At 45.4% G+C, this 14454-nt stretch overlaps 1 protein-coding gene across 2 annotated transcripts in view; it reads left to right on the top strand.

Annotated features, from left to right (window-relative positions):
* The window catches only part of SEL1L3 (SEL1L family member 3), a 97600-nt gene that overhangs the window by 51563 nt on the left and 31583 nt on the right, over window positions 1-14454 (top strand). For both annotated transcript variants that reach the window (XM_014786621.2, XM_014786614.2), the window contains exons 11-13: window positions 572-751; window positions 8907-9026; window positions 10827-10967. In XM_014786621.2, coding sequence (XP_014642107.2) covers window positions 572-751; window positions 8907-9026; window positions 10827-10967 — 441 coding nt within the window. The remainder of the gene's footprint in view (window positions 1-571; window positions 752-8906; window positions 9027-10826; window positions 10968-14454) is intronic.

Raw genomic sequence — 14454 nt, 5'->3', positions numbered from 1 at the left:
TTTCCTGAGTCCCTGAGGCAATCTTCACAAAGGTGGCATAGTGTAGAAGATTCTAGCCCTGTCTCTGCCACAAAGTGGCTGATTGGCCAAGGACACGTGACTTCAACTCTCTGAGTCTCTATTTCATCAACTTTGAAATGAGGTTGTTGGACCAGTCAATCTCTAAAGACCCTTCCCCAACTACCATTCTGAGAGCGTGAGGTTGGGCCGTAGCCCACTATTCAGATCATCTGGCCATGGATGATGTAGCTGAAGCAGCCCAGGGAGCCTTACAGCAGTTGGCAGATACACAAAGAGAGGCTATGACAGAAGTCAGGAAAAGACCCCTGTTTTCACTGAGAAAAGGGCAAAAGTCAAGGAATTTTAAGCTATTAGACATTAAGAAAGACAGCTGGGAATTTGCAAACCATTAGAAAGCTATTGTGGCTTCTTTTCTAACAATTTTTTAAAGGCATAATTCTGAAATGTCTAGGCTCATATATAGGGACGGGGCCAGGTGACCTTTCGATGTTAGGATTTTACGACCCTTTTCTACAATCTTGTGAACACTCTGTCCATTTCTTTCTAACAGGGCATGTTGTATAGTTTGGTTGGAGGCCAGGGCAGTGAGAGGCTGTCTTCAATGAATCTTGGGTACAAACACTACCAGGGTATTGATAACTACCCCCTGGACTGGGAGCTGTCCTACGCCTACTACAGCAACATTGCCACCAAGACACCCCTTGACCAGCACACACTGCAAGGAGATCAGGTACGAGAGAGAAACGGGTGGAAATGGTTATGGCCCTGTTTACCAGGGCTTCCTGAACAGTTTTATAAAGTGTCTGCACCTGTGGCTGGTTTATTTGCTGGCCTTCGGAGGATGAGCATAATCGAATGGAGAGAAAAGCTTTCTCACACTCTCCAATTCACATTTCCCAACTGTGTTCTCAAGCTGAGTGCAGGAACAATCCTACATCTGTGCATGAAAAGCTTTTCATGGGTAGGAGGACTGGTAGGGGAAGGGTAGACTTGGCTCTGGACAGATTGTGATTTTGCAAAAATGTGTACCAGAAACATAGGCATCTTGTCTCTGTTTCAAGACCATGTGAAGATGTGGAGTCCGGAGATATTAGAGGGGATTGAATCAAATTGAGTGGGGGCAGTAAGTCAAGGGCTCCTATCAATAATGAGCAAGCAGGGTCTATGATATACAGAAGCAAGCTCTGTCCCTAGCTATGTTCCTGCTGCTGGACACCATCATGTGAGCCTTGCTAGCCCAGTGCTCCCAGGTAACCAACAGCAGGTAATGTTTGAAGACTCTGCCCTATCCCGGATTGAGGACTGGAATGAGGGGCACTAACTCCAGCCCACACTTTTGCACGCTCCCAAATCTTATTGACTCATTGGACAAAGGAATCAGTAGCTCACATCTGCCAAAAAAACATAACGTGTTACATTGGACCAGTTGATGGTTTGTTTCCAGACTTGTTTGGAAGACCGCGAATAAAAGGGTATAAGTCACGGTGATGGTATATGATGCAGATCTGCATGCAGGGGGAGTAGACCATGCCGTAGGTTGGCTTCTTGGAGTGTATTTTTGTACATCCTCTTTCTCCAGAAAGGATCTAAGATGTTTTGATGGTCATAGCACTTGAGGTGGTCGATTTGACAAGTGCCAGTAGTCTACGCCAGGAGTTGGCAATTTTTTTTCTGTCAAGAGCCGGATAGTAAATATTTTAGGCTTTACTCATAGTTTCTGTTGCAACTACTCATTTCTGCCAGAGACAATATATAAATGAGTAGGATGCCTGGGTTTGTGCAGGCACAGACAGTATGTAAATGGCCTGGCTGGATTTGGCCTTTGTCTAGGCCATAAACTCTTGATTTTCCCTGCTCATGCTTGGGGAGCCTTGGGGACAGGCCTGGCTAGGTCAGGATTGTGGAATCTGAGGCTGAGTGGCTAATTGGGAACCAGACCACTCACTGTTCCCCAGCACTGCTTCTGGGTTGCTCTCAGAAGCCCACAGTGCAGAAAACGTGTGCTTTGATGATTGGGAATTGATGGTTTCTGGAAAAGAAACCTACAGTGGCCACTGTACGGTTATGAAATAAATGACTCAAAGATGTATCCTGTCAGTGAACATTAAACACGAGCAAGCTGTAACACACCAAAAACCTGTCTATATAGACATCCTAACTCCTTTAGAAAATGATTTCTTCTGAAGAAACACATTCTTATCATTATCATTTGTATTCCCTCAGTGTATTTAAGCTATGTGCAAAATTTGACCTCAATTTGATAGGAATTACTTTATTTAATTGATAAAGTTTTTTAAAAAAAGGAATCAGTCTGAAAAAACATTCATACAAAATCAAACCACAAAATAGTATTGCCATTGTTCTACTAAGCCTGAATGTGTTAATAATGTCCTATATGTATATATTATATTTTTAAGAATTCTAATTCAGCATAAATTAGCAATGGGAAATGGTATGTTACTAACAAGCTCCTTTTCTTTTGAAGATTTGGCACATGAAATGTTATGATTATGAAAGAAAATGTTTAATTGGTCTGAACTAGAGGAGATGAATAGGAAAGATCCATCTTGCAGCTGAAAAGTCGTATGATTAAGAATCACAGATACGAATTATACAGTTAGAAGAGTTGTATCATAGCTCATTTTCTTAAGAATGTGTAATTAATGGTGTCTTGAGAATTTAAGCAGGTGTCATACGTTGATTTAAATGTCCTTTTGTTGAGAAATCTATTAATTCAGCAGCAGCATGTAACAAATGAGATATGGAAAGCCAGACCTCTAATTAACAAACCAAGGATCCGTCAGAAACTCTTTTCTTGATTCTCATTTCATTTTCTTTTTTATGTAACTCGCGGTTTGAATCAATGCATCTTCTTTATTAGTAATCTCGCTTCACATCACTTCTTTGTGATTTAGCAGGGCTTTGCTTTAGGTTAAAGAGAAAGAAGAGGCTAGTTTTTTTGTTTGTTTGTTTTTGTGGCTTAGTTGCAAATGAGTTCCTCCCATTCTCTCCACTCTTCAGAATTTGCTTTTCTGCAAGGTTTGGTCCCCACCCTCCTCTCTCTACACCTTCTAGAGGGGCGGGGGTCCCATCTACATCCCTGGTTTCAACTGACCGCAACATACTGATGACACTAAAACCTTCCTCTCGGCTGAGATTTTTCTTACAAACCCCCTTCTGCAATTGTAACATATGGCAAAGGATACACACCATCTCATCGGCTCTTCTCCATTCCCCACAGACACCTCAACCGATGGTGCCGTTGTCCATGCTAGCAACTGAGGAGTCATCTCTGATCCCGCCATAATCCTATCAGTTACAGTCCCCAACAGCGTTACATGCCAATTTCTCTCTGCTCCCACCTGCATCCCTGCTGCCATAGCCTACATTTGTCCCTCATCATCTCTCCCCTGAGCCGCTGTGACAGCCTCCTGGTAATGACTGAATTGTGTCCCCCAAATTCATCTGTTGAAGCCCTAACCCCCGGGACCTCAGAATGTGAATGTATTTGGAGATAGGGCCTTTAAAGAGGTAATTCAGTTAAAATGGAGTCATTAGGTGGCCCTAATCCAATATGACTGGTGTCCTTACAAGAGGAGGAGATTAGGACACTGACAAAACAGACAGAGGGACGACCATATGAGGACACAGCAAGAAGGTGGCCATCTGCATGCTATAGACGGAGGCCTCAGAAGAAACAAAAGCTGCTGACCCCTTGATCTTGGACTTCTAGCCTCCAGAACTGTGAGAAAATATATATCTGTGCTTTAAGCCCCCCAGTCTGTGGTATGTTGTTATGGCAGCCTGAGCTGATTAATATAGTTCCTAACTGGACTTCCTGTCACTAGTCTTGTCCCTTCTCATTCTCTTCTCACTGAGACCTAAGTGGCTGGCAGCAGTCAAGGTTCTCAACCTGGCTGCACATCAGAATCACCCGGGGACTTCGAGAATATCTGTGCACAGGCTTAACACCATAGTTTTATTGACGTGACAGAGGGTTGGGCCCAGGCATATAATATGCATATATGTGTCTCTGTGCATGTGTGTATTTTAGGAGCTCCTCAGATGATTGTAATGTGCAGCCAGTGTTGAAAAGTACTGACCCAGAAGCGCTAAGTCCAGCTCAGCACTTGACATAGGAGGTGTTCCTTGATCTGGTTTCTCTCTGCTTCCCCAACCTCCACTCAAAGCATTCCCTGCTCGGCCTGCCCACTCTGGCGACACCAAGCTTTTGGCCACACCATGCTGTTCATACCTCCTGGCCCTGCTTGGTCTCCTCTGCTTAGTTTGCTTTCTCCATGCCCACTCCTCTTGTCCTGCCTGCTGACTCCTCTTCTCCTTGAACACTGGGCTCAGACATCATCTCCTCCTCCAGGTCCACCCTTTGCTGTGGGGCCGTGGCACCCAGGCACATCCCGCTGTTTCTCTTAGGATGGGTGTTGTGTACAGGGTCATAGATCCAGCTCCCCCAGGAGACTGTGAGCTCCCTGAGACAGGCACCTCATCTGTTCATGTCAGTGACCCCAGTGCCCAGCACTGTGCTTGACACATAGTTGGCACTCAGTGTTTACCAGTGGGATGATAGATAGGGCAGGAGTGCAGAGCATCCAGTGGTAAACATAAAGGGATCACAATGTCTTGTTGACTCTGGTGCTTTTGGATGTGACAGTGTTCACTGTTGACGGCCAGCACCCAGACCACTTGGCCTTAAACTCTGTCTCTCTTGCATTCAGCCTTGTATGTGACATCTCCCATCTGGGGAATCTTGGGTACTTGCTTCCCTTTCTCTCCAGTGTTACAGCTATGTTTCCCCGTTCTTACTTTAAAATCCCTAAAATGTTAAATTTCAACAAAGAAAACACACACCCCCTATCGGGAGCCAAACATTATAGCTGATTTTAAACACCCTAAGAGGCAGATTCTGATGGCGGTTCCCACAGGCCCTGAAGGACGTTAGTGGAGGTAGGCTGTTTAAGTGGAGCCTCTGAAATTGCCTTGCTCCTGAGATCCCGGGAGTGCTGGCTGAACCGTTATATTTCACGACTCCCAAGAAGGCAGATGCTCTGGAAGATGTGGGGCTGCGAGCCTTTGCTCCCAGCTGCTAAGTTAGAAGTGTTTTTTACCTTCCTGCCCTGTCTGTCTTCCTCTCTCTCTCTCTCTTCCCTTTTCCCTCTTCCCCCTCTCTCTCCCTCCCTCTCTTCCTTTCTCTCTCCTTCTCTCACTGCCTCTCTTCCTTTCTCTGCCTCCACCACTTCCCCCCCCCACCCCCTCCCCACTCTCCCCTCTGCCCTGCCTTCCCTGTGGTCAATGGCAGACAGCTGATATGATATGAACACTGCCCTTGTATCCTGTAGGCTAAGCAGAGAGAGAGGTGAAGCGTTGAAGTGTCAGTGTCTCTGGGACAGTGTGGAGCCCTCGTGGACACTGGGTCCAGGGGACTCTGAGGACTGCACAGTCTCCAGATGTTGGACCTCCTCTGGCCTCATCAGCAGGTTTTAACTCTGCGGTATAGGATATGAACTATTCATTCTAGAGACATTGATTTTACACTACAACAACAGAAAGAACCCCCTAGAAGCCACAGAAGGTCCCAGAACTGGTCAGTCTGGGGCTCTGGGTTCCTGCAGCATCTACCCAGCTCTGGCCCTGCCCTTGCCCCCACTGTTGCTTCTCCATGCCACGGCTTCCTCCGGATTGGTGACTTTCCCATCTGAAGCATCACTCCCTGGTCACAAAGTGTTTGAAGAAATGAACAGCCTTTTCAGGGGTTGTTTCTTTATCAGAAGTCTTTGTAGGTGGTCAGCTTTCACAGAAGGCCCCAGGCATGTGGCTTTGACATGGTGCAGTTGCCTCTGTGGTGACCCCAGAACAATGGAGAGGCAACCACCTGCCTGGGTGTGGCAGGCAATTGTGGTGTGGCTCCAGGGCCGCATTTGCCTGGGTTCATGTCCCAGGTCTGCTGTTCACTGGGTGTGAAATCTTGGATAATTCCACTTGCCTCTCTGTCTCTGTACAGTGTAAAATGGGTGCCATGATGATCTGCACCTCACATGGTTGTTACAACATGACTAAGTTACCCCTGTGATGTGTGCTGAGTGGAGCCCAGCACACAGTATGAGCCCTCTCCAGTGTTTCTGGCCCCAACACTCCCTCCTCAAATTCTATCCCTTCCATCTTCTAAAGCATAAAATTCTCTTAGATCTTTATCCCCACGACCTTGTAAGGCTCTGGGCTGTACAACACTGCAAATACCAATAGGAGGGCTAACCTTCTAAACTGCTATCAGCCTTTTACATGTTAGAATGAACTAAGGACCTAAAGTCTGATGAGTTACCATCAGTGAGAGCTTACCATGTGCCAGATACTCTTCTAAGCTCTTTCATAAACAGTCACATGATTATGAAAACATAAATGCAACCCTATGAAGTCAGTACAAGTATTGTTCCCATTTTACAAATGAAGCAGCTGAGACTCAGAGAAGCCAAAGAACTTGCCCAAAATCACACAGCAAATGAGTGTGGAGCCTAGATTTCAACCTAGGTCTTTCTAGCTCTTCACGTTATAAAAAATAATGGCTAATAGGTTGAGGGCTCTTGATAGAGCAGGTACCACGCTAAGCTCCATTTCGTGGAGGCAGAAACTGAATCTCAGATAAATAAAGTTAGTGGCCCAAGGCCGCAGGTAGTTAGTGGCGAGTTAGAATCAAGTCCCCTGGGCCTGATGTGAAAGGCTGTGCTCTTAATGGCCACACCCTGCTGTAAGGCTCATGGCACCACCCAGAGGATACAGAAGGGGCTAGGTCAGAGGACAGGGATACAAAAGACAAAGTGTTCCTTCTTCAGAGTTATGCATGGTTGCCCAGGTCCCCGGGAAATGTGGCCTTTGCCAAGACCCCCCTCATGGCACTGTGGGTAGAGTTCATCATGTAGGAGGGAGACAATGACACAGCCCACCATTTGCTTCCTCTGAGATGCATGAGTCCTTCACAGGGTGGTGAGGCCGAGTGAGGACTGTGGGCCTCACATCCAGCTGGCCTGGGTTTGACTCCTAAGTCTGAAGAACTAAATATATGATCTTGGATAATTAGTTGGTGAAATGGGAATATGGATAGTGACTGTCTTATAAGATTGCAAAGATTCAGTGTGTCCATCTGGGCAAAGCACTTAGAACAGTGTGTGGCATGCAGTCCCTGCTGGTTATTATGATATATTTTCACTGCCAGAGTAGCAGAAACACCTAAGAATATAAATCCCTGCAGGGTAGGAATTGTGTCTTCGTATGTTATGTCTTTCATTCAACTTCCATGACAAGATGAAGGAGGAGGAAACAAAAGGAGAGGAAGAAAAACAACCAAAAATAAAACACTCCAACTCTCCAGGTGGACAAAAAACTTCTAGCTGAGAATTCCATTATTTGAGCAGCTCAAGCTTCAGCCCAATTCCAGGCTCACCAACAGACAATTGAGTAGCCCCTGGAGTTTGAGCTGAAGAGCCCGCTCATTGGCTGTACACTTGGCAAAGAGTCAATGAGATAGGATTCCAGGGTCTTCTCTCCAGAGGGCGACATCGTGAGGGAGGGGGGTCAGAGCCGTCTTTGGAGTCAAGCCAGCCACTCTTGATGTGACCTTGAGTTCATGGTTTTTCCTTCTGAGCCTCGATTTCTTTGCCCATACATTGAGAACAGGGCTATTTGGGGCGCAGCCCTCTCAGGATTAAATTTAAAAAATTGGTTAAATACCCGGCGTGTGTTGGTTTCAATAAAAAGTAGTGGGCACCATCATTCTAATTGTTGCTATTCTCTTGGTGCCTCCCGAGGTTAGACATCCAGCAGGAATTGACACCTGCTGGGTTCTGAGTCCTAGCATGGTCCCCATATCTCAGCCGCCCGGTGCCCCTGAAAGGGACCCCTGGCTCCACTTGGTGACGGGAGGAGGCAGCTGAGAGACCTTCTCGGGAAAGGGGCTGCAGACTAGCGTTTGTGAATCTAAGTACTTTCTTAACTAACCAACAAAGAAGGTCACAAGGGAAATCAAGCTCCTTGTTTTTTGAGCCTTCTTTCCTAAACTCATCCAAATCCAATTTTTTCACCATCTGCCTGTGGCATGCACCGGGCATGGGAAGCCCTTTCCAGTACCCCTCACAGCACTGATTAAATAGAATTCATTATGTGTCAGGGGAGACCGTGAAACAACAGGACCAGTTTTTTGATAAACAGCCAAAATTTATACATCAAAATGAGTCTTTTTCTCTTCAAAGGCGTCAGATACCTGGGAGGCCATGTGCAAATTCAAAACATTTTGTGAACTTTCCCTTTGGGCTCATCTTTAGAGCCTCTAGCACATTCTTGCTCACATTCTCAGGGTGAACATGCCCTCTTCTTTTCAGGGTAGATTTAACTTTTGGAAATAGCCAAAAGATATTTGAAGCCGAGCCTGCTAAATAAAAAGGGTCAGTCATGCAGGATAATAACACTTTGGGATAAAAAAATAATAAGGTTATACTTAGAAAATATTAATTTACCTTTTTTGATGCTGTGTGTAATCTGGTTCTGAAATCATTGGCACAGAAGTGGACTTCTGAATAAGCTTGAGAAATAGAAGTGGAAATGGAATAAATTGTGTCCTCCCTAGGCAAATGCTTTGTTAGGAACAAAAATGCTCAGTTAGATACATGAGATGTGATACATTCATTTAAAAAGAATTTGATCTTATGGCATTGTGGACACACCTCATATTTCAATTATTCATATGATTTTTCCTTGAGCAATTGCTGGTTTGTGAATAATGTATGTCATGTCTTCTGCATCCCCTTATCATTTGGAATTTCCTTTCTCTCTCCCTTCCCTCCTTCCCTCCCTCCCTCCTTTCTTCCTCTCTTCCTTTTTAGGCCTATGTTGAAACAATTAGGCTGAAAGATGATGAAATACTCAAGGTACAAACCAAAGAAGATGGCGATGTCTTTATGTGGTTGAAGCATGAAGCTACCCGAGGCAATGCAGCAGCTCAGGTAAAAATGTGGTCCCCTGCCTTGGAAATTCTATCAGTTATAATAGACCAGGTTATGCCATGGTAACAAAATATCCCAAACCTCAGTGGCTTAAAACAACTCTGATTTATTTCTTGCTCACACTACCCATCTGGTGGGGGTTGGCATAGGGTGTGCTCTCGTAGTCCGTTAGGAACCTAAGCTAACAGAAGCTTCATCATGACACATGCTTCCAAAACCATGGCAGCAGGGTGATGGCCATGGCACGTCACAGGCTGGCTCTTAACGCTTCTGCTCAAGAGTGGCACAAGTCACTTCTCACATTGCATTGGCCAAAGCAAGTCACTTGGTCACTCTTGACTTCAGGTGCGCTGGTAGTGTAGTCCTACTCCACATCCAGAAAGAGAGAGGGGCACAATATTTATGATCAGTCCTAAAGACTACCATCAAACATTTTAGTGCATCAGAAATAAAAAGAAGCCTCTTGGGGTACAGGACAGATTAGATAGGCATCAAGAAGAAGGCTATGAATTTAGCTAGGAGAACAATAGAAAATCGTTATGTGGTGTGTTAGACCAAAAGGCTTGATCATGTCTCGAACATGTCTTATTCTTTGGATGGACTTTTAAGAGGTACAAGAAAGGTCAGAGGGGAGGATTTCCCCTATCTGACTTCTTGCCTTGATTTCACTATGAAGAAAAGCCTTTCGTGGGAGGCGGCTAAGGCTGATGGCAGCGGGAGGGAGGAAGCCTCCTTTCCAAAGGATGGATTTAGCTTTTGCTTCATGCTCCTGGTGAGCACAGTGTCAAGAAGAGCCTCTGGGTCTGCTAAGCAGGCAGAAGACCAGAAATGGGAAAGGGAAAGTAAACAGAAAAGAATAAACACGTTGACAAGCAAACATTTCAGAGACTCTCTAGTAATGGGCCTCCACCCCTCCATAGAGGTCTTCCTGGCATTTCAGGAGATGCTTCGCTGAAAGTTATAAGTATCTAGGGGGAAAAGAGAAGAGAAGGAGATGAAAGGAGAAGCAGAAAGAGGGAAGGACAATCAGGGGCCCACATGGGACCAGAGTGTTAACTAGCATTGCCTCTGGCTCCATTCATGTTCATCCATCCCTAGCCTCAGTCTTTCTAGTGCAGGAGGGAATTCCAGTGCATAGTTCTGGAAATGCCACGGCCAGAGCCATTTCCTCCGTGCTCCAGAGCTTGCGTGAGCTTTCTTAGCAGTGGACACATCTTCCTTCCTTCATTCAGCAAATCTTTGTCGAGTAGCTTCTATGAGCTTCTGTTGAGCTTACTGGGTGAGGGTTGAGGGGACAAGGGCAGACAAATAATATCTTGAGGTTCCTATCCCCAGAGAACCTCCCAGCCTTGAGCCATGGAGCCAGCCATGTGGACAAACGCTGGGATAGGAGGAGATGAGTGCTGCAGAGGGATGCTCTAACTGATACAGACAGGCACAGGCCTCCAAACTGTTCAGTGGGCCAAGGGGATGGGCAGCACCTCCCAAAGGAGGGGGCACTTGAGCGTGGAGACGGTTATGATTGTTGACTAAGTTTCATCCAGCTATGGTCCTGGATGCAGTAGATTCATTCACATGCACACCCCGCATTGCACCATTTCTGACTTCTGTTAAGGACTTGTATTTACACCAGTCCACCTTCAGGGCTCTGGCCCTTGGTTGGAAGATAACACGTATCTACATAATTCTTGGTTCTCAATATAAAAACATTTTAAACTAGATTTGTCCTACCACCTTTTAAAGTCTCATGTGAAGCATTACACAGAAAAGTCAGTTTTCTAAATTGCTACTGTCTTGAAGCAACGATTGGCCCAGATGCTGTTCTGGGGCCAGCAAGGCGTGGCCAAGAATCCGGAAGCGGCGATTGAATGGTACGCCAAGGGTGCCCTGGAGACCGAGGACCCTGCGTTAATATACGACTATGCCATTGTGTTATTCAAGGTAAGAATCATTCAGTGTGTGCTGAAATTGTGCAATTCTTATCAGACTTCCTGAGCAGTTTCCTGTAGGCGTGCAGGCAAACAGGGAGTCTGTAACTGAGGAAACTTAGTGTATACTTCTGTCAGTCTTGATGGAAAGGGATGTTTGCTGAAAAGGCAGAGTCAGAAGCAATCCCTTGGTCTCGTTTTTAATCATTAGTCTTATGTTTGACACCTAGATTCTCTTTGCTTTTGCAAGAATTGTAGTGTTCTGGAGGAGACACCCGTATTTTATGGGTTGGTACACGGCCGCCAGCCCCCAAAGGTGCTGCAAGTTCGCCACCAGGCAGAGTTGTCATTGAATTATAGCTTAAACAAAGTGCATGCTTGGGCTGGATCTCAACAGTCTCATTGATCAAAACAAAGATCTTGGTTTTAAGGCAACAAGAGAATAGGTGGGACAGATAGGAAGAGCATTAGCCCAGGAGACAGAGGACAGAGTTCAAGTCCGTCCTCTGCAGCCATCAGCTGTGTGTTCTTGGAGTTATCTGATCTCGTGGGACAATGGTAATGACCACAGACTGAATGAGATAACATAAGGAACGGGCTTTGAGAACTGTAAAATACTGTGTCTTATACAAAATAATAATAGTCCACACTGATTGATCGAGCCCTTATTACCTGATGTACATGTATTAACACATTAAATCCTCACAACAACGTGGCGAGGTAGGCGCCATGGTGCATTATGATTGCTGTTTATGTATGTGGTCATAGAGGCACAGAGGTCTTGTCACTTGCCCAAGGTTGCACAACTGGTACATTTCAGACCTGGGACAGGGATCCAGGCAGTCTGGCTTCAGAGTCTGTGCTCTTCACCCCCAAACACAGAGATGTCAATTCACCAATCTTGGAAAAGTAAAAAGCTGTTGGCTTTGGTGAGGAAACCCTTGGACTGTGTGTCCATGCCCAAAGAAAGCAGCTGCCCCCAGATAGCGAGTGTCTTCAAACAAAGACATGGGTTCACTTGGTGAGGCCCATCTCCAGAACCACAGCTGTGGCCACTCACTGATTAACAACCATGACTTTTGCTACATTTCTAACCCTCCAAAGCCTTAAAACCTATTGGTTGTTATGGTTTCCAAATTTAGAGCCTACCAGGCGTCAAATCAGCATAGAAATGGTTAGAATCTTAGCCATATGCCAATGCATTCACATATTTATTCAGTAAATACCCATTTAGGGCTGGCAAAATGCCAGACTCTGTGCTAGATGGAGGGACATATGGATGCCTGAGCCACGTCCCTGACCTCCAGGGCCTCATACACTGGTGGGGAAGACAGGCACAAAAGAGACAGGCGCCGAGGAGAGAGGCACCTGTCCGCCAGAGTTGGGGCTGGCCACTGTCCAGTGTGGAGACGAAAAAGGCGTGAATCAGATGTTACTTCTGCCCACCCAGAGCTTGCAATATAGAGGGAGATACAAATACATAAATAAATGACTCTGGAGGTGACATAATGTTTCCTCAGGGTTTGATTTCCCAAACCTAAAAGCTTTTTTGGTTTTCCTGCATTCTAACTAAGTCATCCCTGGGTAGGATGAGGGAAACCTTTTTTCAGCATCTCAAGGAAGATTTTTACCTCTGGCCAAAAGGTCTCTTTAAGTGTATTCCATGTGAAAAAACTCCGTGCAGCAAATAGACTTACCAAATGTGAAGAACAGTAATGTGCACTTGGCTTTGTGTGGGTATTTGGCCTGTTGTATCAAAGATGGCGCCACGATGGTGGCTGTGGTTTGTCTGAGACAGCCAAGTTTTGCATTTGGCATCCACATGAGGATGGAGCTTTGACTGTTACTGCAACAACTGTCCTTCATGAATTCATTCAGTAGATATTTATTGAGCAATTACTACGTACCGTGACTTTCCATTTCTCTCAACTTCCAGTACTAGTCAGATTTGTGTGTAGTGCGTAGTCTTTGTGCAACAAATTATCCCACTTCTGATTAAATAACAACTATACTGGAAACTCTCTGGCCTAGAAATCACAGTATCTGAGTTCTAGTTGCAGATCTAACTGAAGTTTTGGATAAGTCAGCCTCTCTGGGCCGCAGTTTTATTCCTTCAAAATGAGGAAGTTGGAGAAGATAAACTTTGAGTTCAACCAGGTTCTAACGTTGTCATTCTGGTCTTTCTGATGCTCCTCCAAAAGGTCCACAGAGGTTGTCTCATTGCTGTATCCAGTTATTCCAAATAATCTTCATGTCCTTTCCTCTTTCCTCTCCCTCTCTAATTAAATGAAGTAATGGTGCGCTTCTGAAAAATATTTTCATCTTCCATTTTGCTGCAGCTCATTGGTTTTATTAAATAGGTAAGTTAAAGTCTAGTAGAAACTTGGTGTACAGAATTTAACCTTTAATTAGATTCACAGTTTTATCTTGGGATCTAAAAATTATAGAGACAAACATACCCTGCATGTTTTCTGTATCCTGCAAGGAGGTTATGAATCATTATCCTTTCTCGGCATAGAACTGAAATATACAGGAGAAAATATAGCATGGTGGTTGTAAGCTTGGACTCTGGAGCACACCTGCCTGGGTTCAACTCCTGCCTCTGTTTCTCACTTACTGTGTGACTCTGGGCAAGATCCTAAGATGGGAATGACAGCAGCACCTCTGCGGGGTTGCTGTGTGATTAGACATGACAGGACTGTGCTTGCGCCGTGTTAATTAGCACAGGATTGTTTACTAGTGCTGTCTTCATTTACCACAGAGCTACGTGTTTCAATAGAGTTAATAACTGTATTCATTGCAAAGCCCTCTTACATATCACATGGGACCCTGTCAACCACGGTGTCTGAGACCAGGAGGACTCCATGGGGCCCACGGGGAGGTGTGTCAGTAACAGACTCTAAGTGAGTTTGGAAGCAGCAGTGGTTTTCATCTGGCTCCTCTTGCCTGCCATCTTCATTGTCAGACCTATGTCGAGAGAGATCTCAGAATCCCCTCCTCAGACCCACCATTTCCCCCACCTGGTCCTGCAGACACCGCAGTGTGGCCCCACAGAATTCCTCTCTTGTAACAAGAACCCCAAAGCCATTTCTCTCTGTGGAGCACAAACCACTTCTGCTGGAAAAACTTGATTTTGCTGGAGGAACCTCGTCAGTTTCAGTCAGCTTCTCTGAAGCAACCCATTCCAAGGAGACCTATCTCATTCACAGCCGGTTCTTGAGCTGGTTCTGAAGCCACAATGTTCTGCCCTGGGGACTCCTATGAGGACCTGGGAAGGCTGCAAATGACAGCCTAATAACTCTTGACTGTCCAACACAGATAAAGCCCTTTATCTGGCTCACAAATTAGATAATCCCCAGAGAAACACATCCAGCATGACCAAACAACCTTATTCACAGCTTCTCCCAACAGCACCTGTGGGTTGATGGGAATGCGATTCTCTCCATGATAAATGGGGAATTTTGTATTGTGCTAAGCTGGGAGGGTGAAGTTTGTTGCCT

The sequence above is a fragment of the Ceratotherium simum genome, chromosome 8 (assembly GCF_057802395.1).
Source record: "Ceratotherium simum simum isolate JZ-2026a chromosome 8, ASM5780239v1, whole genome shotgun sequence".
Lineage (NCBI taxonomy): Eukaryota > Metazoa > Chordata > Mammalia > Perissodactyla > Rhinocerotidae > Ceratotherium > Ceratotherium simum.
Note: the sequence above shows the minus strand (reverse complement) of the source record. Positions and strands in the feature narration are given on the sequence as shown.